Source organism: Atractosteus spatula, chromosome 4 (assembly GCF_055471065.1).
Source record: "Atractosteus spatula isolate fAtrSpa1 chromosome 4, fAtrSpa1.hap1, whole genome shotgun sequence".
NCBI classification, from domain to species: Eukaryota; Metazoa; Chordata; class Actinopteri; order Semionotiformes; family Lepisosteidae; genus Atractosteus; species Atractosteus spatula.
The window spans coordinates 66,234,415-66,257,577 of record NC_142709.1 but is presented as its reverse complement, the minus strand read 5'-3'; the positions used below and the strand labels follow the sequence as shown (position 1 = coordinate 66,257,577).

At 37.6% G+C, this 23,163-nt stretch overlaps 3 protein-coding genes across 5 annotated transcripts; 2 read left to right on the top strand and 1 right to left on the bottom strand.

Annotated features, from left to right (window-relative positions):
- The first annotated feature begins 1,188 nt into the window (after positions 1 to 1,188).
- Positions 1,189 to 3,361, top strand: LOC148836911 (retinol-binding protein 2-like). The gene is made up of 4 exons (XM_088914519.1): positions 1,189 to 1,346; positions 1,820 to 1,998; positions 2,600 to 2,701; positions 3,208 to 3,361. The coding sequence occupies exons 1-4, from the start codon at positions 1,274 to 1,276 to the stop codon at positions 3,259 to 3,261; spliced, it is 408 nt and encodes a 135-aa protein (XP_088770645.1). The 5' UTR covers positions 1,189 to 1,273; the 3' UTR covers positions 3,262 to 3,361.
- A 2,674-nt stretch (positions 3,362 to 6,035) lies between these two features.
- On the top strand, positions 6,036 to 16,787 carry copb2 (coat protein complex I subunit beta 2). Its single transcript, XM_088912499.1, has 22 exons — positions 6,036 to 6,144; positions 7,046 to 7,183; positions 7,400 to 7,486; positions 7,856 to 7,982; positions 8,603 to 8,751; positions 8,899 to 9,045; positions 9,399 to 9,498; positions 9,988 to 10,130; positions 10,246 to 10,445; positions 10,637 to 10,747; positions 10,848 to 10,936; positions 11,029 to 11,135; positions 11,399 to 11,542; positions 11,773 to 11,903; positions 12,942 to 13,149; positions 13,368 to 13,478; positions 13,777 to 13,991; positions 14,565 to 14,657; positions 14,755 to 14,938; positions 15,017 to 15,085; positions 15,702 to 15,809; positions 16,447 to 16,787. Exons 1-22 carry the CDS (start codon positions 6,142 to 6,144, stop codon positions 16,540 to 16,542), a joined length of 2,760 nt encoding a protein of 919 aa, XP_088768625.1. The 5' UTR covers positions 6,036 to 6,141; the 3' UTR covers positions 16,543 to 16,787.
- mrps22 (mitochondrial ribosomal protein S22) lies at positions 14,713 to 21,746 on the bottom strand. Of its 3 annotated transcripts, none has more exons than XM_088912500.1 (8): positions 21,599 to 21,746; positions 21,146 to 21,303; positions 20,521 to 20,685; positions 19,549 to 19,692; positions 19,180 to 19,263; positions 18,810 to 18,955; positions 18,598 to 18,706; positions 14,713 to 17,221 (listed from the first exon to the last, which is right to left on the bottom strand). In XM_088912500.1, exons 1-8 carry the CDS (start codon positions 21,726 to 21,728, stop codon positions 17,132 to 17,134), a joined length of 1,026 nt encoding a protein of 341 aa, XP_088768626.1. In that variant the 5' UTR covers positions 21,729 to 21,746; the 3' UTR covers positions 14,713 to 17,131. The 3 variants fall into 3 exon arrangements, with proteins under 3 accessions (XP_088768626.1, XP_088768627.1, XP_088768628.1); XM_088912501.1 differs by having other exon boundaries at positions 21,146 to 21,294; positions 21,599 to 21,735; XM_088912502.1 differs by having other exon boundaries at positions 21,146 to 21,319; positions 21,599 to 21,664.
- Positions 21,747 to 23,163: the final 1,417 nt, after the last annotated feature.

The window sequence follows — 23,163 nt, the reverse complement described above, 5'->3', positions numbered from 1 at the left end:
TATATGCTTTGTCTGACAGTGCTGTTGTCTCTTGTCACAATTCCATTTACAAAATTTTCATGGTTGTTTCACTTCTGAAAAGTATTTCTCAAACAGAGGCAGTAACATAGGGGATCTTTTCAGTGTTGCAAAATAATAGTTTATTCACAGGATAAATCCTTTCCAATCAGAGAAAAATGTGAGGTCTGATTCCAATTCCAGTATTGCCTACTTTACAATTAACATTTAGCAGCACTCTGAGAAATTATTTTTGCTTGACTCCTCATTTAGCACAATAAAATACAATCTAAGAAGAAATCAAAGCTACTTATAATCACACAGACAGCATGATAGCAAGCAAGAAGTGAAGAAAGATAATATGGATCTTTTCAGAGGAAGTACATGCTGTATATACTGTATACTGTACGTCATATAAATATAATACTTTTCTAAACGCAACTCCTCAAGTTCATTTTTCAGGTTGGTTTCTGAGAAAATTAGCTTTGTTCTAATCTTGTTTTTCCCCAGACTGTTTACCTCCTTGAGTATGACACACAAATTTAGTGTAAATTAAGACCCGCTATGAATTATTGTGGTAATCATGAGGGCAATGTTGACTATTACAGAGTGTGGTGCATACTGTAAATAGCATCACATGTACACAACATTTATTTATGGAAGACATCTCAAGTTTTGCATCTAATAAAGGGGTATGCAAGTCTGGCTTACAAACTTCAAGAATGAAGAACCATATATTACTGAAAGCGTATTTCAAAATTGGATTTTTTAATGCTTCCCAATAGTGCAATATATTTTTAAGAATATCCCTATTCTCAGATGGAAGCAGAAATGAGAGTACAGAATTACAGAATACAGCAACTGAAGCATTGAAACTTGATGAACATTTCAAAACAGAGGCAGAAGGCTGTGCATTTCCAAAGATCACATAATATTATGAAAACAATTATTCCTCTGTAAACCACTTATACATCATTGCACAACATCGAGGCTCTTATGGAAAGAAGATTTGTCAATGTATAATTATAAATTCAAAATTGCTCATTGCACTTAAGTATATATAATGCTGCTTTAATATCCCTTGCGACAGAAATTAAAAGGCTGAAAGCCGGTTACCCAATCCCCAGAGTAATAAACATTTTTATCTAATGAACTCTGCACTGAGGCCATGCTAGTGGGGAAATCGTATAAAAAGGCCTAGATCTATTGTACATTTTCTGTGTGCTTGCAAGTCAAAGTTTGCAGTTTGTGCTCAAACCAGTTTACTTTGGTGAAAATGCCAGCAGATTACAATGGAAGATGGGAGATGGAAAGCAATGAAAACTTTGAAGAGTATATGAAAGCGCTTGGTAAGTATGTCTGCCCCCTGCATGGAAAAGAGCACAGCAGATCAGTCCTGCTTCATTTACTTATTGAGAACCTGCCAGCACAGCTTAACCATGAGTATTTAAATAACGTCTGCTACTTAATGTGTGAAATACATATCGATTTTATTCCAAATTTTTATCCCTTAGAGAAACTTCGCGTGTCATACTGTTGCAACTTTCAATTCAGCTGCTGAACAGCATTGACTTGAATGGTTTGTGAATCACTATTTAAGCTCATTCGATATTTGATATTTTCCTGGAAAGCCCGAATGACTTTTACCATTTTAAATTGCAGAAGGTGACAGGAATTTATCGCAATACAGATATGGAAATGCCATGACAAACAGCAATAAGTGAAATCAAATTAAAATGTTCTGATACAAATGCCAATCCAATGCATCCATTTCTGGAATAAATTGTTTATTTGTTGTTGTTGTTGTTTTAAATAAAAACAGATATAGATTTTGCTACCCGCAAAATTGCCATGCACCTGAAACAGACAAAAGTGTTTGTTCAGAATGGGGACAAATTTGAGACAAAAACCCTGAGCACATTTCGGAATTATGATGTGAACTTCACCATAGGAGAGGAGTTTGAGGAACACACTAAGGGCCTGGATAACAGAGTGGTCAAGGTACAAACCTCTTCACCTTTAAGAAACCGCCTGAGGCTTCTAAGTTGTTTTAAGTTATGATGCTATTTATTTTTTGGTAATGTTAACACGTTAAGGGTTCCTGAGGGTTATTCACCAAAAGGAAATACAAAATTATGTTTAATATGGGTGGCTTTATTTGTGCAAGCATGATTAAATCTGGAATAATTTTTCTTTACAGGTATTCTCATTTCCTCTGCAAGAGAACCTGACCTTTTCTGAAAGGAAGTAATATTTGCCCAATAGAAAACATATGAGAATGAGTAGAGGTTATTTCAGAACATTTTAGCTATAGAGCTTGTTATTGAGTTTCTTCTCTTGAACCTTTGTCTTTTTAAATCTTTCTTAATATTTTATATCAAGGAATAATGAAGTCTTCAGATCACAAATTGCACTATCCACTCAAAGAATACATAGCCAACCAAGAAAACTTTAAAACAAACGTGGAAGCAAAATAGTTTTCTGTGTAAGGAGAATGAATTTTCTGAGACATGATGCTTAATCCTGTTTGTACACAGAATGGCCACACTGTCCAAATGCCTACAAAATTCTGTCATTTTCTCGTTGTCTTTTTACATCCCAGACTGTGGTGTCATGGGATGGTGATAAACTGGTTTGTGTCCAGAAGGGAGAAAAAGCCAACAGAGGCTGGAAACACTGGATTGAAGGAGACAAACTGCACTTGGTGAGTCCTCCTCTTTTCACTTAACCGTCATATAAACACTTTCTTCACTTAGGCCTACAATATTACAGTAAATCAATAGTGACTCTGTACTGCTAAAATGATGACTTTTAGGACAACAGGAATAAGTAACATGTTCCGATTTATTTACAGCAGCTGTTTCAAAGACAACTCATCTGGCTTTCACCCTCCAGGCTTCGAATGGAGAGATCACTACTGAAAAGAATTGTCTTAAACCTAAAAATCATAAAAATCAAAATCACATTGGATCCCCTACAGGAGATACAGTAGCTACACAATGCACATTTTTAGAAGCTTATATACAAGTAAGGTTATGATTCTTGGGGTAGATAAGGAGATGAGGCACCGTATAGTCTAATTTAACACTCTGCTCTATCTTTTGACAATTTGCCATTGATTTTCTAGTTAATGATTTGCAGTACATCACTCAGAATATTTTCTTACTTCGTATATTAATGAATTCCTATCTTTCTTGTATATCTCTCCAGGAACTGACATGTGAAGACAAAGTCTGCCATCAGGTGTTTAAGAAGAAACAATAACAATAAAGTTTGTATTATTGTTCATTATTGTCATTTTAAGCATATTAAAACCAATTTTTGACAGTATTGCAAAAATGGTTCTAAAGTCATTGTATTGTTTTTTTAATTGAGGGGAGATCATAATAACTGAGAAAAACAACAATTCAGGGATGCAGTCAAAGGAAGGTCTGATTCTGGAATTGTATGCTCACTTCTAAATTCAGTGATTTTCTCTGATATTATATGAATGCCTTATTGAACGTTTGTAACTTTCTGAGAGCTCCTTTTTACTGGAATACATTGATAAATGAGAGGAGAAATCCAAACAGGCTCTCTAGCTACAAAGCAAAGCTTAACAGCTTTAAGCTGAAAATGTGGAATATTGGACTGCTTCCATATTATTTCTGGCCATACGCTTGTGACAATATATATTCCTTAATTCTGGATTAACAGCAGAGTCCTACATTGCATTTGTCAGCATGCTTTGGGAATCTAGTAAAGCAATGAAAGAAAGCCACACAATAGACAAATACTGCAACAGAATAGCCTGTATGGGGAGTAGGAAAGAAAAAAAGCCAACCCTTGGAATAAATTGCACCATTAAGAAAATAAAAGAAACTGATTACTCTGATTTTCAAGTTCTGCTTGCTGAAAACTTGCATGTTGTGCAGTCTCCATATTTCCCATTATTGTCATTTTTTTAAACAACAGTGTAAACAATTATTTTCAGTAGACTTTAATTTAAAAATGCTAAACCTGGAGACCAGTCTTCTCGGAAAACTGTTAGTATTGACCCTTCTCAGAATTTTCTTCAGCACAAATCTTTTTCTCCTCTTTTGTTTTCAAGCTGAGTCACATGTAGGCCTGGAATGGGTTTCTTGGTGGATAGTGTTAAAGGTGGATAGTTGGTGGCTAGGGCCAGCAGCCATATCACTCTGCAACTCAAAACTGGCAGCCCACTGAAGCTTAGTAGGTGTGAGCCTGGTCAGTACCTGGATGGGAGACCTCCTGAGAAAAACTAAGGTTGCTGCTGGAAGAGGTGTTAGTGGGGCCAGCAGTGGGCGCTCACCCTGCAATCCATGTGGGTCCTAATGCCCCAGTATAGTGACAGGGACACTATACTGTAAACAGGCGCCGTCGTTCGGATGAGATGTAAAACCAAGGTCCTGACTCTCTGTGGTCATGAAAAATCCCAGTGCATTTCTTGAAAAGAGTAGGGGTGTAACCCCAGTGTCCTGGCCAAATTTCCCATTGGCTCTTACCAATCATGGCCTCCTAATAATCCCCATCTCTGAATTGGCTTCATTACTCTGCTCTCCTCCCCACTGATAGCTGATGTGTGGGGAGTGTTCTGGTGCACTGTGGCTGCCGTTGCATCATCCAGGTGGGGCTGAACACTGGTGGTGGTGTTGGAGGGGAGTCCCCATTACCTGTAAAGCGCTTTAAGTGGAGTGTCCAGAAAAGCGCTATATAAGTGTAAGCAATTATTAACTATTATAATTATTATTAAAGGAGTATTGGAAGTGGAGAATTGGGGACTTTAATACACATCCATGTTCTATGAGAAATCTGCCTGTGCAGGTAAGGGTGTCAGCAACACAGAGACTAACCTTGGAGGTCCAAGGCAAGACAGAGAGCACAAAGGCTGCTGTCACCCTGGATGGGACATTAGGACATTGAAAGGAAATGGACAATTTAGAATAGCCAGTCCACCATAGCCAGCATGTCTTTGGGAGATAGGGAGAAGACTCAAGAGCTATGAGACAGCAGTCTTAACTGTTATACCACCATTTCTGCTCTTAATAGACACAATCTATCCTAAACGTCAAATGTATGGCTTCAAATAAAGCATATGAACACACGAATGCTCTAGAGTTTTATTGCTGCACCTCTAATAAATCCAGAGATTGCATAGCAAAGTTCATGGAAAACAGACATTTGGACCATGGGAAAAGTGCCACCCCCTACCTACCCACTGACACGCGAAGGAAGCACAGCAGGGCGGCTCCACGTTGTGTTCTCTTTCTTCTTTTTTTCAGCATGGAATAAACCTATTACTTGTTCCACTTCAGTATACTGTGCACAAAGCCAACGCACCAGACATCTTCAGGATGAACAATTACACGGAGCAGAGGGCACGATAGGAAAGTATGTGAAAGGGCATTTCAAACAGAACAGGAGGCACTGTTTTTATCAAAAGGGGTGTGGGAGAGTGAACCAAGCCTCCTAGCCACAAAGACCGTGCTTTCATTGTAGAAACCACTTTACGGACTTTCAAATGAGCTAGGAAGGAGCGAATGGACCCTCGTTATTAATCATTCTTATGTTCTTAGAAAATAACAACAGTATATAATTCATCCGTGTTCCCCACCATGAAGACGGGTGTGTGAAGCGAAGCAGTCAGCCATCTATTGGTAGGACTTAAAACCCAGTTCCTAGAAGGCAAACATGATTTTCAACTACTGTCTGGAAATCGATGGAGGACGGTGCGGTTGAAACTCATTTCTGCCAGCCCCCGATAAACCTTACATCTGATTTTGTTTTAAACCAGACGTTCTTGTGCATACTATGATGGAACCAAAAGGCATTTTTAACAATGATGCGCACATTTTGATTTACTTACAGCCTTACTATTTAAACAATAGAACGCACAGAAAACACTGTATCTTCATTGTAGAATGAGACGATAAATAAAAACGCCCCTCCTAATCGCCATAATACGGTGAAAATGTCCCGGGTTGGATCAGCTGCACAAGATCTCGCGGTGATGCCTCTGGGAACTCTCGCGTGATTCGTGGCAGGAAACTCCACGTCAGTAAGTCCAGCGCAGCTCCTGCTGGCCGATACCTAGGAGAGGGGATCCGGTAATCGCTTATACCAGTTTTCCGGCTCCGTGCAATCATGGTAAGTGATAAAAAGCAGACATAGAACACCTTTTTTTTTATTTGGAGTTACGTTTTAAATAGGTTCCTCTGCTAGCATTGTAGTCTAGGGCTTGCAGTTATTTCTGAAGCCTTGATGTAAGAAACGTAATTGAGATGAAGGCCCAGCGCACAATAACATCAGCACAACTGAAATATGGTGACGTTGAGGGTTTTATTAATTATTCTAATTGCTGTACACCTCACAAAGTATTTTTTCTTCAGTGTAGAAACGGGGGTCTGACGTTTGCAGCACTGTATTGACCCAACAGCACAGGCAGAAACCTTGCACACACAGGCTGCCACGACAGGGGTTAGCGAGCAGGAAGGAATTAGAAATGCAGAACGGGACTGTTTGGTTATTTATTGAATCCGCTTGTGTTTGTGGCGATTAATTGAGTTGGCCCTGTTGGTCTTCATTGCAAAATACGAATGTGACTTGTGATGTCAGCCGTGAGAACACCGTGTTGTCTTGAAAATTAAAGGGAAGATGAGGGTGTGTGGTGTGTCAAACCAAGATCCGACGTTAGAATTTCACTTCTGGCTCAAAAACACTGAAAAAACTCGAGAGTTTTGTAGACTAATCCTAATTCTTCGGTTATATTTGACATTGGACAGCATCTTACCCACTCTATCACTGCTTCTTGTAGAGAGATTCAGCGCTAAACTGCTGCTTTCATTTTTGACGGTGGCAGACGTAGACTGAAAATCCAACAGCTGATTACTGTTAAATCGGCATTTTTTTCTCTCTGACTTTTTAATGTTCATCTTTGAAGACGTACAGTCAGCACAAGTGCCGTTTATATGTTTTGCACATCATTTTAATGTTTGAAGCGCTTTTGAGTTTAAAAAAAATAATGTTTGCACTGACCTTCGTTTTCCAGCCTCTGAGACTAGACATTAAGCGGAAGCTGACCGCTCGCTCGGACCGAGTGAAGAGTGTCGATCTTCACCCCACTGAGCCGTGGATGCTGGCCAGTCTGTATAATGGTAGTGTCTGTGTTTGGAATCATGAGACCCAGGTAGGCTGCTGGCTGAAGATGTGGCTGCAGTACTGTGAGTGAACAGATAAGTGGGGTGTGCATTATCTGTACCCTGGCACTTGCTGTATTTTTCTGTGTATTGCATTTTAGTATAGCCGTGACAACAAGCAAAACTCCAAAAACATAACCTGTTAATAACTGTTGCTTCATGTGCTTTTTTTTTTAGTAATCCAAATAACGTTTTTTTATCCCCAGACCCTTGTGAAGACATTTGAAGTGTGTGATTTGCCAGTAAGAGCCTCGAAATTTGTTGCTAGGAAGAACTGGGTCATCACAGGAGCAGTATGTCTTTTTCCTTTATTTAATAGTGGGGAAAATATTGAATAATAAGACAGAATTAAAACAGGTAGCTAGATTTATAAGTATTGCATTATTTGGTTTTAAACCAAATTAGAGTAACTGGAGCAAAATGGGAGTCTCAGGAATTCAGAAGACATTATGATGTTGGTAACATTGAAGCAAAATGATTTTACATTTTTAAACTCTACATAGTATAAATTAATTTGGTACACTCCATAATATGTCATGATTTTATTTCTTAAACTCAATTTTAGGTTTTAAATTTTACAATACAAAATTCAGCTGGAGATTTAAGATAATCAATATTGAGACAAGTATGTGTAAGTTTCCTTTCTTTTTTGTTCTATAAAGGATGACATGCAAATCCGTGTATTCAACTACAACACTCTGGAAAGAGTTCACATGTTTGAAGCACACTCGGATTACATCCGCTGTATAGCAGTGCATCCCACTCAGCCCTACATTCTCACCAGCAGTGGTAAGATCTGAAGTGATGCATGTATGTTATCTGTCATGTATACTGCAGTTGTCTGTATGAAATACTTTTTAAATGTGTTCTATGGCAACTCACAAGAGAATAGTGTTTGTAATGCAACATGTATGATAAGTTCTTGAATTATGTGGTATTGTGGTGTTTTCCTTGATTTTGGTATATAGTGGGGGAAAAAAGGGTGGTTGAAAGGGAGTTTATAAATACAAGTTTGGAACAGCCAACAGCCAAGTTCAATCACCCTCAGCTGTCAGGAATGACAACAATTCTAACATCCAAATTATAAATACAATACTGTACGTAGTCCCCTTCTCCACCTGGGTATGTTTTTTACATCCCCCTCCACTCCTTCTCGTCCTCTGCAGCTGCCCCTTGGTCACCTCCTCCAGGGGTGCCAGCCACCTCGTCCTGGCTCAACCAAGCGTGTTAAGCAAAGTTTACAAAGACTAAAACACTCAGTAAACCTTTCAGTGCACTTAATTCTTGGCTGTTGGGTGTTGTTATTCCTAGTGAGTTATCCTTTAGTGTGTTGTGTGGTGTGTTGAAATTCAGAGGAGATGTGAAAGAATAGTGTCCGATCTCATGCTGGCACGTTTGTGGTGCTCCAGATGACATGCTCATCAAGCTTTGGGACTGGGAGAAGAAGTGGTCCTGCAGCCAGGTGTTTGAGGGCCACACCCACTATGTCATGCAGATCGTCATCAATCCAAAAGACAACAACCAGTTTGCCAGTGCCTCTTTGGACAGAACTATTAAGGTAACATCTCACAGAGGCTACATGTCTTTTTAGTCATGTACATCAGAGTATGTTAACATTATTGCTGTTCTAGTACAGAATTGACTGATACAATGTCCAAATCCATGACTCTTTAGAAAATGAGCCAGCATTTTATTGTTTTATCAGGTGTGGCAGCTTGGGTCCTCTTCTCCAAACTTTACCCTTGAGGGCCACGAGAAAGGAGTGAACTGCATTGATTATTACAGTGGAGGAGACAAACCGTACCTCATCTCTGGAGCTGATGATCGCTTGGTGAAGATCTGGGACTACCAGGTATACATTCCAGTAAAATGTCCTAAGAATTGGTTTAGAAGATCTAGTGGTTCCATTCAGTACTTATGGAAAGGCAAAGTATAGCTACAGTTAGTATTTATGTATTGTTGTATATGGAACAAAAAACAGCAAATACCTGTAATTACACCTATAATTATAACTTTTCCATTATTTTCTTCTTGGTTTTCTGATGTAATGTATTTTAGTTAAAGAATACAGGGTTGACATACAATAGTGTATTATTAAAATTATAACTAAAAGTAGATTATATGTGACAAATCACGAGACCATAGTTTTAGGTTGGTTTTTATTTCTGTGCACTGTATACTGAAAATTTTGTTTCCCTGTTGTAGAATAAAACCTGCGTGCAAACTTTGGAAGGACATGCACAGAATGTGTCATGTGTTAGTTTTCATCCTGAGCTTCCCATTATCATTACAGGCTCAGAGGATGGTGAGTAAACTTACTAATGTGTTTTGCTACATTTTGAACTTTGTTCATACTGTTCCCAAGATATCATTTGTAATGCTTATTGAATGTACAGTACTCTCAGAAATCCTTTTCTTATTGTTTTGAGTACACAATAATACTTATAATTGCTGTTTTAGTATTGAATTGTTACTTTCTATGGTAAAAAATCAGTCATGCTTGAACAATTTTTGATTTATTCTATTTCGGGATTTATTTGCCTTAATAACAATGCCTTGCATTGCATTCACAGAACATTATTTTATCAGGAAAAACAACCCTAGAAGAATTACTGTACCTGTTGAAGGAAAAAACACATTTAAACCACAGACATTTTAGAGTCTTTGTAATACTCACTCTTAATATTTGTTAGCTTTCAGCCTGCATAGTTGTTGTATTTTTCTTATAGCAAGTTCCAGTTTCCAGGTTTTAGTAACGGTAATGTGTGTTAAATTTGATCTTCTGTCCTTACAGGCACAGTTCGCATCTGGCACTCAAGCACATACCGTCTGGAGAGCACGCTGAACTATGGCATGGAGAGAGTGTGGTGTGTGGCCAGTCTCCGGGGGTCCAACAATGTGGCTCTAGGCTACGATGAAGGCAGCATTATCATCAAGGTACACAATTTCAAATCAAGCATGGAGTTCCACAGTGCGGTGTTGAATCCACCGTACCGTGTTTGAATATAGATCTTTACAAAATGGCCATTTCCTCACCTCGGTTCTCTTTCAGCTCGGTCGGGAAGAGCCTGCTATGTCCATGGACACAAATGGAAAGATCATTTGGGCCAAGCATTCTGAGATCCAGCAAGCCAACCTTAAAGCAATGGGTGATGCTGAAATTAAGGATGGAGAACGTCTGCCACTGGCTGTGAAAGACATGGGAAGTTGTGAGATTTATCCACAGACAATTCAGCACAACCCCAATGGCAGGTAATATGATTGTTACAAATGCTAAATTATTTTGATTTCCAAATAGAATTCTGACTTGATTTTTGGGAAACAAATGGGGAAAAGCGAACTGATTTTGTGAATGTTTTATCAACCACTTACATTTCACTATACTTGTAATATATCTGATGCAGTGGGTTCCATCTTATTCTTTGTCCTTTTCTAAAATTTAGATTTGTGGTCGTCTGTGGAGATGGCGAGTACATCATCTATACAGCCATGGCATTAAGAAACAAGAGTTTTGGTTCTGCACAGGAGTTTGTTTGGGCACATGATTCTTCAGAGTAAGTTGATGAGAAGAATGTCTGTTTCACCCTTGCCATTTGGATCACATTTAATAAATTGAGTGTGCAGCAGTGTCACTGATCCTTGGTACTGTCACAGGTATGCAATCAGAGAAAGCAACAGCATTGTGAAGATCTTCAAAAATTTTAAAGATAAGAAGTCTTTCAAACCTGACTTTGGTGCTGAAGGTAAGGGAATTCTTAAATTATGAGAACCTTGATATAATTTAAGTACACTATATGTAGTTAATTGATAATCCTTTACCTGACATTCCCTATAGGTATCTATGGTGGATTTCTGCTGGGAGTAAGGTCTGTTAATGGTTTGGCATTTTATGACTGGGACAACACGGAGCTGGTCCGTCGAATTGAAATTCAGCCAAAACACGTAAGTCGGAGGTTTTAAGCAGCAACTTTGTTGATTTTTGTTTAATCCTTTGGCATTGAGTTTCATTTTGAAAGTGGTAGATTTTCAGGTGAAGTAGAAGGCTAGAAAATAGTAGCAAGAGAAAGCAGAGTGTTTCTGGGAAACACTCACATGCCTTTGTCTTCTGTTCTACAATTGTCAATTATGTATTCTACAAGAAGGTCACTTTAGATCAGGGTTATGCACCTTGCTTTATATGGTACATGTTTTTTTTTCCTGTATAGATTTTCTGGTCAGACTCTGGTGAATTGGTCTGCATTGCTACAGAGGAGTCATTTTTCATTCTGAAGTACCTGTCAGACAAGGTGGCAGCTGCACAGGAATCCAATGAGGGAGTCACAGAGGACGGCATTGAGGATGCCTTTGAGGTAGAATATTATAAATTTGTTTTTTTATGGATTTTAACATTTACGTCTTTGAAAATAAATATTTAAATTGCTTTATAAAGGTTACACCCGTGATTCAGAAAGTATTCTGGTAACTGTAAAATCAACAATATTGTGTTGCAGTGACAGCAGTTGCACTATTAACATTGATTGGAGTTAACATTTGATTAAAACCTTTTTATTTCTCTCTGGACTAATGTTCTTTTCCACAGGTGCTAGGAGAAATACAAGAAATTGTAAAGACAGGGTTATGGGTTGGTGACTGCTTCATTTATACCAGCTCAGTAAACAGACTAAATTACTTTGTTGGTGGAGAAATTGTTACTATTGCTCACTTGGACAGGTAAGAATTCACTTAATATTTACTTGACTTACATGGTCTGCTGCTTTATTTTGACTCTGAAGATTTTTTTTCAGTAAAACTCATTTTCACAGAATATCTTGGTTTTTTTCAAATATTTGATTTATGGTTGTATCATCTGTGTTACTGTGTAACTTTTATTGGGGGAAAACAAAAGGTTTGCATGGTCTAAAGATTGTGTGTATTAATAGGATGTAGATGTGCAAACCTCAAAAATATTAAAGAATGAAAGTTACCTCTTAGAAGTTTTAATTTTAATAGCAGGAGCTTACAGGTGTTATCCTTATTGTAAGCATTTTATTTATGAAAGCTGACAGAATGCTTGGGTATATAATTAATAGTGTAAAATTCAAATGAAACAAAGTGATGCTTAAATTGATTACAGTAATTAGACTTCAGTTAGAATATTGCATTCTGATTTGGTTCTCCCACTACAAACAATGTATTGCTACTCGAAAAGGCAGTACAAAGAAGAGTAACCAGACATATTTCTGGTCTGAAGAGAATGTAAGACTCAGCCTAGCCTTACAGAAATCTTTGTTGACTTGATTCAGATATTTAGAATGTGGAAGGGTATTAGGGGACCTTTTATGTGATAATCAATAATTTAGGGACCCGGAGACACAAGTAGAAATTAACCTTAAAATCATTAGCTATAGAAAACAGGACACGGGTGTGTCTGCAGCAAATTCCCTAGACTCATTGTTGTAGATGACTTGCATCCTTCAATAAACTCATTGATGGATTTCATGGATCACCTGAAGAAGGCTTCGCAGCCGAAACGTTTTTTCTCTCTTCTCTTTTCAGCATACCTATTGTACGTTTTAATGTTCTGTTCTTAACCTTTCTTATGATCTTGGCATCTGTTATAATTGTTTTATGATTTTTGTTTTTACTATAACTGTTCAGCACAAATGCCCACCCCTAGTCACCCCTAGTTACCCCTAGTAACAGTTGTTATTGTTCAGGAAATGATGTTGAAACATAGACAAGCATTAACTGACTATAATTCCGTTGTAGAACAATGTATCTCTTGGGATACATCCCCAAGGATAACCGGTTATACCTTGGCGATAAGGAGCTGAACATTGTCAGCTATTCCCTACTTGTTTCTGTGCTGGAGTATCAGACCGCAGTCATGAGGAGGGACTTTGGCATGGCAGATAAGGTTCTGCCCACAATTCCAAAAGAACAGAGAACCAGAGTGGCACATTTCTTAGAAAAACAGGTGAGGTGTCGATGCCATAAATGTCATAAGTATTATGTATGTTTTATACGTATGTGTACCTTAAACATATGAAGGGATGTTATTATCCCTTTGGAATTGTAATCCTTTTAATTAAAATATAAAGTATTAAGTCTGTCTCCTTCCCAGCACTGTTCTGAAAATAGAACATCCTAACCCTGTTTCCTAATAGGCTTTAAAATCATATATTTGCTTCACAGGGGTTCAAACAACAAGCCCTGGCTGTCTCATCTGATCCTGAGCATCGATTTGAACTGGCATTGCAGCTTGGAGAGCTGAAGATTGCATATCAGCTAGCAGTAGAAGCAGAGGTGAAACACTAAAAACTTTTAAATCCTATGATATTCTAAGCGTATTGTTGTACAGACCTTTTGATTGTAGAATGATCAACTAATTTAGCATATTTTTTTATATAATCTACTTAATGTTTACTATATAGTTTCCAAATTATTATTGTAGTTAACTACAACTATTAGGAATATATTTTGAAATTTAAAATGATATATTTTTAGACTTTTTTTATCTTATGCATTGTTAAGTTGCAATTGTATTTTTTTACAAACTCAAATTTGTAAACACCATCTAAAATGCTGTACAACTTGTCTTAAGTCGGAGCAGAAGTGGAAGCAGCTCGCAGAGCTCGCCATCAGCAAGTGCCAGTTTGGACTTGCCCAGGAGTGCCTTCACCACGCCCAGGATTACGGTGGCCTCTTACTGTTGGCCACTGCCTCTGGCAATGCTACCATGGTCAATAAACTTGCCGAGGGGGCTGAAAAAGATGGCAAAAACAATGTTGCCTTCATGACGTACTTCCTACAGGGAAAGTGAGTATAATACCTGAATCTACATCCCTGAAACTGCCCATTAGCAGGAGAATGTGTACTGGAAATTAGTCTCTTGTTTGTGATGCTATTTATTTAAGAACAAAATAGGCTTTCTGGACTTATTAGTCACTACACATAATGTTCTTGGTTCTATAAATTGAGTATCCCTTTAATGATTTAGGTACTGATTAGATAGTGTGGTTAAGCCTCTTTAGTGTAGTTTTTATCTCCCTTATGCACCACAAATAGTTTTAGGAGATTCTTTGTCTGTAGCCATCTATATACTGAATAGCTCCAAGGCATTCTAAGACTGTTTTCTTCTTGTACTGTCCCTGTGAACTGCATGGTGTGATCAGTTGTGCCAACGTAACAAGTTATGTCTGTCCTGAAATAACATCTCGTGTCTGTGCAGTGTTTTTCTCTACTGTATGTCTGCGAGCTGTGTTAGTAACTGACTTTGCCCCTTGAAGATTAATATAGTGTATTGTATCATTAATTGAAGCACATCTTAATGTCAGTGGATCAGCTTTATTAGATGATATCGCATGGTTATAACTATTTTTTCCTCTTAAGACTTGATCATTGTCTGGAGCTCCTAATCCGGACAGGACGCCTTCCCGAAGCTGCTTTCCTGGCTCGTACTTACCTCCCAAGCCAGGTGTCCAGGTGTGTGACATAACCTATGTTTGCCGATAAATAAAAAATAGATGAATTGCTGGTAATGGAGTAAGTCTTTATTACAATTGTTTTTATTTATTTCCAGGGTAGTGAAATTATGGCGGGAGAGCCTTTCCAAAGTGAACCAGAAAGCTGCAGAGTCCTTGGCAGATCCAACAGAATATGAGAACCTCTTTCCAGGACTGAAAGAGGCCTTTTTGGCAGAGCAGTACCTTAAAGAGACCAGCCTTGGCCGAATGAGACCGGCTGCAGAATACCCACTTGTCACTGTAAATCTTTCTTATTGCCCTATTTTTTTAAAAAGAAATGTTCCAAGCTTGAGTACTAATTTTTTTTTGCTATTCTAGCTGAACGAAGAAAGAAATGTGTTAGAAGAAGCCAAGGGTTATCAACCCAAAGGAACAGCAGTTTTACAGGTAAGAGTTGGCATTAGCGATTGGAAACTTCATTAGGTAAAAATAAAGGATCGATAATTAGTTTAGAATTGGATGGAAATAACAGCCTGTCTTTGTCACTTTGACTGTGATAGAATCAAAGTATGCTAAAGAAATATTATCTGTCTTCAGTGAAGGATGAAACCTGAATCGGAGAACAGAGAAGTGCTTTTTTTATCCAAAAGGTTGTGCGAGTGTGGAACAAGCTGCCGAGTCGTGTTGTTGAAGTAGATACCCTGGTGTCCTTCAACAAACAGCATGATGAGATCCTTGAATCAATGAGCTACTACCTAAACAGCTACTGTAGATGGGCCCAACTTCCACGCTTCAATTTAAACCATTCTTTGTAGGTCTTTAGGGGTTTAAGTCTTTAAACCTAATGGATTAAGAGTTAACTGGGATTTCTAGAATATGTGGTACATGTTAGAATTTACTGAATCTGTACTTAAACACTTCAGCAATGCATGTATATAATTTTATTACATTTGGAAATGTGGTTAAACATATTGCAAAGCTCTTGTTAAGGATTTGTTTCCAACCTTGATGGTAATGAAATTTGTATCTTAAAAAATGCTGAATGTGATTGGCCTGTGTTAAGGAGTCTGTTCTTCAAGAGGAAATACCAGAAACAGAGCTTGCACCCGGACCTTCATCACCTCAGGCCTCAGCTCCTGACCCCTTGCCAACAAAAGCAGACAAAGAAAAGGTAAGGTGTTTGTAAAGGTACCCAGTTTGTGTTACAGTTGACTTTGCACTTATTTTAAAAATCCTTAACAAGAGAGATACGGTTTTAGCTTTAGTAAGGTTTCACTAATTCCTCAACGGTCTGCCTTAGAGCAGTCTTTTTCTTTGAAGCATTGTTTATATAGAAACAGCTGAAAAGAAAATAATTCTGGTATAGGAAACAATACCTTTGCTTTTTATCAACTTAACTCTTATTAGTATAAAAATTATTTTTTACAGCTGTTTTGATTTTCACTTGCCATCATGTTTGGCCTGTTTTAATTTTGTATTTGTAACAGCAGGATCACAAGCACAAGGTAAATGGAATTTCAGGAGAGTCCTGCATATTGATTTTCAGACCTTGAAAATGTTCTCATGCTGTGTATATTTCTGTCACTGTGGTTTTGTAATTGTTGGATAAACTTATGTTTGGATTAAAGCTTAAAATGGTGTCTTGGTTGTATTTAAGTATCTTTTAAGTATTCCTTATCATAGCTCAGGTAGTGAGTTTGTGTTGCAAATGTTCTTACAATTATGTATATTATACATAGGCATTTTGATTGTTAGAAGTAAATCTTAATTTCTGTATCTTACAAAGGGTTATCATTTTGTTCTTTTAGACTTTGCAGGAACTAGAGGATGATTTGGATAATCTGGACCTCGATGATATTGACACCACAGATGTAAACCTGGATGATGATTTCTTGGATGATTAATCCTTGAGATAGCACTACTATTTAAGAGACCAAACCCTTTATATTTTTACTTTACCCGTGAAAAAAGTAATAATAAGTAGATTGTAGCACCACCACTATTGAGTTTTAACTAGGTGGTGTAGCAACAAAAATGTCTGGTGTTTCTGAATTTTGTATCTTTAAAATATGGGAATCGCTATCTGATATGCTGATACATGTACTGTATGCCTACTAAAATGCCCAATAAATCACATTCTTAAGACTTGCCTTTTTCTTCATGTAAGCTCATTCCTGGATATGAATGTACAGTACATCGTGTACAAAATGTAATCTTAATGTTATCCTTTATTTAATCAAAAAATAAAAGATAACCTTAGAGACACAACCTCTTAACAGATTTTAGACTGGTAGCCTGTACTGTATGTGCACTAAAAGATACTGGTAATACCTGCTGCATATCTAAAGGGGGATCTGTTAAACCGGAAAAAAAAATCTTTATTTATAAACAACATTCTTTGTTATGATAAATTACTTGGAGTCAGAAGATGTCATGGAAATCTGTTAAAGCAGCCATCTTTTTTATATTAGGAAGAGCTGAAGTCAGGCCAGATTAAGCAGAGCTTTCAAGAGTTGTCTCCTGGTAGGGTTGTAGAGCAAGTTCAATGTATCCAGACTTCTGGGATTCTGTCTTGGCAAAGATCTTAAAAAGAAAATATTTCAGATTTTAGCCACACACACAGTGGGGGGAAAAAAAAATCATCTAATATTGCACGTATCCCTGTTTTTCTCTTTAAAGACTACTAAGGCATAGATCATAGAACACTACACTAGATCAGACCATTTCCTTAGATCCATGGATGTCCTGGGTCTTTTTTTTTTTTTGCTTTACTGCTTTCTGGAACTCAAATGTTTTCACTATTAAGAAATATAAAGATACCTCTATCACGCATGCAGTCTCACCACAGGCTGTCCTACTCCAAATGCTGTACCCCTTTTTAATTCTCACCCCCCCACTCTAAAGTGCTCATTCAAGAAGATAGGATCATTTCTGAGGCATGGAGTTAAAATGTGCATGGTGACCCAGGAACAAAAAACATTTTCAGGAGTTTAAATCTTTAGTTAAACGTTTATAGTTCTTTATGAATTAAAAGTTAATTTGCATTCTTAAATGTGGTATAGATTAAAACTTCCATCTTGTAATTTACTACATCTAAAACACTTCACCAATACATGCATATAATGGATTCTTACGGATGGAAAAGTGGTTAAAGTTGTTGTAAAGGTCAACAAGTCACTGGTCTTTAGAGATTTGTAATGTGCTCCATCAGCTTGTGATGAATTGGATTTTTAGATTTCTTAATATTGAGCTCTAGAATACAATAATGCAAACAAGGTGTTCAATATAAATGAAAATAATGAAGGTTGTTGGGTTTAAAATTTAAAGTTCATAATAGTGTTCTGCAGTCTTTACATTGTAGGTTTGTTAAAATTGGCATGCAGAAAAGTCCTGTTTTGCTGAACATATATTAAGAACTCAGATGGCAATCAATGTGTTAAACGAATTACGCAATAGTACAATATGACCTCAATATCATCCATGACTAAACTGATGCACCGAGTTTGTCAATTCATGTGCTTCACCCAGATTAAGGGAAGCAGCCTGTCATTGTGTAATGATTCACTCTGGAGATGCATAGTTCTCCAGGTGGCCTCTTCTCTTTGAGGTCAAACTTGTTGAAAATTGGTTCTGAAGTGGCCTTTAGTTGACATCTGTGGCAAAACAGAAACATTAGCTATCTGAGCCATAACTGAGAACAGGAGACGGCCTATCTTTAACCCTTTCCTTTCACAAATGTAGTCAGTACATTATCTTTCCTACACATTTTTCTTTCCAAAGAGAATATGTATTTCCCCTGTTTTCTCTAATTCTTAATGTTTAGAATTTACAAACTGAAAAGAGAACCAAAGCACACTATTTCACAAGCATATTTTTATATGCTTGCCTTTGAGTTACAGAAATCCCTAGATTTTACCATCATGTGCATTAATTATACTTCAGGAATGTGAAGTGCTTACCTTAACCAGGTCAATCCCGTCCACTTGCTTTTCTGTGGCCTCAGCAGCAGACTGACAATGTGGATGCACTATATGATACAAATGAACAAGACTTGCAGCATCTTGGATCCTATTGAAAAAATATATTTAAATTCAACACTCTCATCTCGATCTCAGCTAAATACTAAGATCTAACTTAGAACACCAGCAATCTTCCCCAAAAGGTGACTTACAGGTCTCTCTGGATCATATCAATCAGTAGGCCATCCACTCGTTTTGCATTGACCAAATACCAAACCATTCCCCCAAAGTGTCTTGTGGAACGCAGGAGGTCATATTTTCCTTGTTTATCAATGTCATCGTAGGTTAGCTGGTGAACCTGTTTTTAGAAAAATATATTTAATCAGCTTTCCGATGTTTACTGACAGTGTGACTGAATTGCCCATGTCTAATCAGGTTAAAAATCACATCACAAGGGCCCTGTTTGTCATGAACAACATGCATTCTGCTCAGCTGAAAAAAAACTATAAAGAGAAAAGCTGTATTGCAATGTCCCCAACTACGCTCATAATTTTCCAAATTAAGGAATGTAGTTGTACTTACCCTTCTGTACTCGGAGGAATCTGGCTCAAACTGGACAAGACAGAGGTCCAGTATATCCTGGTGGCGATCTTGGAGAAACACAACCTGGACAGTGAAACATACATAACAGTTGAAGTAGGGACTAAGGTAGCCCATGCTTGCAGACCTGCAGTCTCTAATAGTAGGTTCCTTACTCTTACGGAATCTTTTTTTTACATTTGAATTATTTTAGTGAACACCAGATGCAGTCCAGGTTTAACTAAGTACTTAAGTGGTACATATCCTTTTGACTTTAGATGCATGACAAGGCAAGCTTATAATTACCGCAGTTTATATACAGAGAGTGCGGGCCAAGCCACAGGACTATAGCCAAGTTTTGTTTCATTTCACCTTGAGATTTTCTTCTTTAAAGACCGGTGGTGGAGTTAGTCTCCTGCCCTCCTTAGGAAAGTATATTTGCAGCATCCGATCCCGTTCTTCCCAAGAAGCTTTGCGTAAAGTACCATCTGGCTCTCTGATAACTATAAAGCGTTCCTGGAGGAAAAAAAAACACACCAACCTTTTATTAAAAGCAGATCCTGACAGCTAACTGAGCTGAGCTCAGCTACCCAACTCCTGAGTTGTTCACTCAGTTTAATGCAGCTGCATTTTAAAGTATGATTCGGGAGGTTTTGAATGCAGTTATTACTTCACAAGGGATTCTTACATGTTTACATTCTGGTCAAGATGAAACTGTTGATCTCCACACCAAAATCACACTAACATCTTTCTCTTAATAATAATAGTTCCTTACACTTATATACAGTAGCACTTTTCTGGACACTCAACTCAAAGCCCTTTAAAAGTAATGGGGACTCCCCTCCACCACCACAAATGTGTAGCCACCAACTGGATTATACGATGGTAGCCAGAGTGCAACAGTAAGATCACCATGCATCAGCTATCAGAGAGGAGGAGAAAAGAGTTATGAGGCCAATTCATAGATGGGGATTATTAGGAGGCCATGACTGGTAAAGGCCTGGTGAAAATCTGGCCAGAACACCAGGGTAACACCCCTACTCCTTTCGAGAATGCCCTGGGATTTTTAATGACCACAAAGAGCCAGGACCTCTGTTTTATGTCTCATCTGAAGAACGGCACCTTTTTACAATAAAGTGTCCCCGTCACTATACAGGGGCATTAGGACTCACACAGACCGCAGGGTGAGTGCCCCCTACTGGCCCCACTAACACCTCTTCCAGCAGCAACCTTAGCTTTCCCAGGAGGTCTCCCATCCAGGTACTGGCCAGGCTCATGCATGAAGACCTTCAGTGGGTTGCCAGTTGTAAGTTGCAGGGTCATTTTCTTGATGAAGATACTCACTCTGTGTGGAATGTTGTAAGTGATATCAGTAAACACATATTTGGCAGTTTCCAGTCCCTCCAAAACCTTGTCTTCTGCCAAAACACTGTTAATTGGCTTTCTTTCTGGCAGCACAGGGGGCATTTTCAAATTCTTTTTGGCTACTTCTACAGCCTGTTGTGTAGCCTATAAAACATTTGAAATGTTAGTAGATTAATGTAAGCGAGAGAGTGAGTCAAGTTAGGATACTTACAGATCTTATTAGCAGTATGTAATGATTTTAATTTGACACTCAGTCCTGTTAAAATTTAAACTTGCCTCTGGGAATATTTGAGACATAATGTCTCCACCCTTCATACTGAAAAATTCTAAGGAAAAGGCTTCATTGATCTGTACTTTATCTAAAGCAACATTTTTTGGATTCCTGTCACTACAACATTTTTAAAAGGCAGCCACACAGTCAATTAAATCATTTGAAATAAGAATATAAGTATGGAACTGGTCATAGTGGTGCCTTCTATATTCAAAATAGGAATAAAAACCTAAAGTTTACAGTTAAATACAAATTATCTAATCATTTCCGACATGCTTATAATACAAACACTGATGATAAGTAAAATATAATTTAGCATTTAAGGAACTTTACCTCTTCAAGTTGTTTATCTGTCATGAGTTTATATATTGGTGGCTTTAGTTCCTGTTTAATGGGTCGAAATATTTTGTGCAGATCCATCCCGGTGATTTTAGTCAAAATATCCTGAATAACTTCATCTGAGAACTCGGGTTTCCTGACATCTGGTGAACCTAAACAGAGTAATCACTGAAAACATCATCGACATATTTTGAAATATAGTAAATTTCGTACGCAGAAAGCTACTTTTGAGTACGGGTTTCTTTGAAAGAACAGGAAAGCTACAACAGTGACGAAAAGAAAAATATGACTGCAAAAAAATGAGATCGAACGTTAAGAATTGTTTTAAAATAAAATGAATTAAGAAATAAATAAGGTGCTACTATTAGCAACACCAACATCGACACCACTTAGAGAGCAAGGTCAATACGGCAAATGCATCGGGGAAAACCATAAAGATAAACTCACTGTTACTAGCTGACGACTCACTGCACAGCATCTTTCTTTCACATCTGAGCAAAGTGTGCGGCGTCCGTGCAACATTTCTGAGCTGAGCTGAATATCCGAACAAACACCTTGTCGCGCTGAACGCTGCCATGTTTGCCTCCCAGCTGACCCCTCAACTTTGACCTTTAGCAAACATGAACTGCATTTTGGGAAAATGAGTTATAAATGTAAAACCCTCAGCCTGGCTTCGAAGTTCTAAAAGACAGGAGTGGTGAGTTTTTTTTATTTCAAATGCACTTAACTATACTTTTATACAACGGTGATATGATATGAAGTCACGTACGTGTAGCTTATAGTATTATCAGATGAATTGTTCGTTATCTTTTAAATTTATTGAAAAGCATGACAATTAACTTCGCCTGAGATACCGTTGTTATTTAAATTTCATAGATATTTCAGACTTTAAATTGAGAATAATTCTCGCTGCGCAAGTGTCTGTTTCATGTCTCTTAAAAATAGATTTGGATATTTGTCTTATGTTTTTTCGTATGTTGTCGAATATGTTGAAATGCCAATTTTCTTCTTGTTTAAGGTTTACAAATTCTGATTTTTTTCTAAGGAGTGTTAAGTGTTTGTAATTGTGTTAATTATTTATAATGATTTTGTAGGACTCTAAAGAGTACTATATCTGATATTCTTAGTAGGTCGGATATTACAACAGTATAGTAGTAGTCAGGAGCACTAAACTTCTGAAAATGTAAATTTACAGTATGTTATTATTATTAAAAAAAGGTTGCTGTCACCGCCTGTACAGGTTGGCCACTAGATGGCGTAGCTGTCTCAGTGAGCTTACCCGTGACTGAAATCTGTCTGAACGACCTATTCTGTCAGGATTTTCTTGCTCATTTAGAAGTTTTTCCTGTCAAGTATTTGTGAACTGAAAACCTAACGGATTGCTGAAGGCTTAGTCGGTGTCGTAATGCAAATGTCCCGAATCTCTTTACAGGATTCATTATAAATGCGTCATTCTCGCAATTATGTATTTAATACATCTCTACAAAACATTTAGTTACGAACACTGTACATTTCTAAAGCTGAATATATTTCATTACTGTGTTAAATGAAGCAAAAGCACACTGTCAACAAATCACAAAAGGACCTGGATTTTATATTAATGTCCTTCTGTAATAGCTAAGCAATTAAAGTTAATTTATTTTAATGAACTTCTGAAAGAATATTTTATTACAAACACCATCTTATCAAATGCTGTATGTACGTGAGAATAAGGTAAAAGAATAAGAAGTAAATGTCAGTAGGAGAGAGCGAAAATGCTCAATTGCAGCTTCTTCTTTCACAGGTTCACATTTTTTAGGGAAAGACAAAGGCAGTTGCCTTGATAGAAGGCCAACAACGCATGGGGTTTGCCTTTTAAAAACTAAAAACGTCACTGGAATCAAGTGAAAAGCTGACAATTTAGTAAAGTGAGTAGAGCTTTCAAACAATTTCTAATCGTTCAGTGTTGTGAGTAAACAAATCTTTCTTGCATAAAGCTGTATGTTAACAACTCCTACTTTGGAGTTAATATG

What these genes read in the sequence shown, in the direction of transcription:
- LOC148836911 (XM_088914519.1), top strand. Translation starts at nt 1,274, where the DNA reads ATGCCAGCAGATTACAATGGAAGATGGGAGATGGAAAGCAATGAAAAC. An exon ending in AGAGTATATGAAAGCGCTTG is followed by an intron (nt 1,347 to 1,819) that starts GTAAGTATGTCT and finishes AAATAAAAACAG; the next exon opens with ATATAGATTTTGCTACCCGC. An exon ending in TGGATAACAGAGTGGTCAAG is followed by an intron (nt 1,999 to 2,599) that starts GTACAAACCTCT and finishes TTTACATCCCAG; the next exon opens with ACTGTGGTGTCATGGGATGG.
- copb2 (XM_088912499.1), top strand. An exon ending in TTGAAATTCAGCCAAAACAC is followed by an intron (nt 11,136 to 11,398) that starts GTAAGTCGGAGG and finishes TTTCCTGTATAG; the next exon opens with ATTTTCTGGTCAGACTCTGG. An exon ending in ACTATTGCTCACTTGGACAG is followed by an intron (nt 11,904 to 12,941) that starts GTAAGAATTCAC and finishes ATTCCGTTGTAG; the next exon opens with AACAATGTATCTCTTGGGAT.
- mrps22 (XM_088912500.1), bottom strand. Translation starts at nt 21,728, where the DNA reads ATGGCAGCGTTCAGCGCGACAAGGTGTTTGTTCGGATATTCAGCTCAG. An exon ending in CAGATAAACAACTTGAAGAG is followed by an intron (nt 20,686 to 21,145) that starts GTAAAGTTCCTT and finishes AATGTTTTATAG; the next exon opens with GCTACACAACAGGCTGTAGA. An exon ending in ACGGGATTGACCTGGTTAAG is followed by an intron (nt 17,222 to 18,597) that starts GTAAGCACTTCA and finishes TTTCTTTTTAAG; the next exon opens with ATCTTTGCCAAGACAGAATC.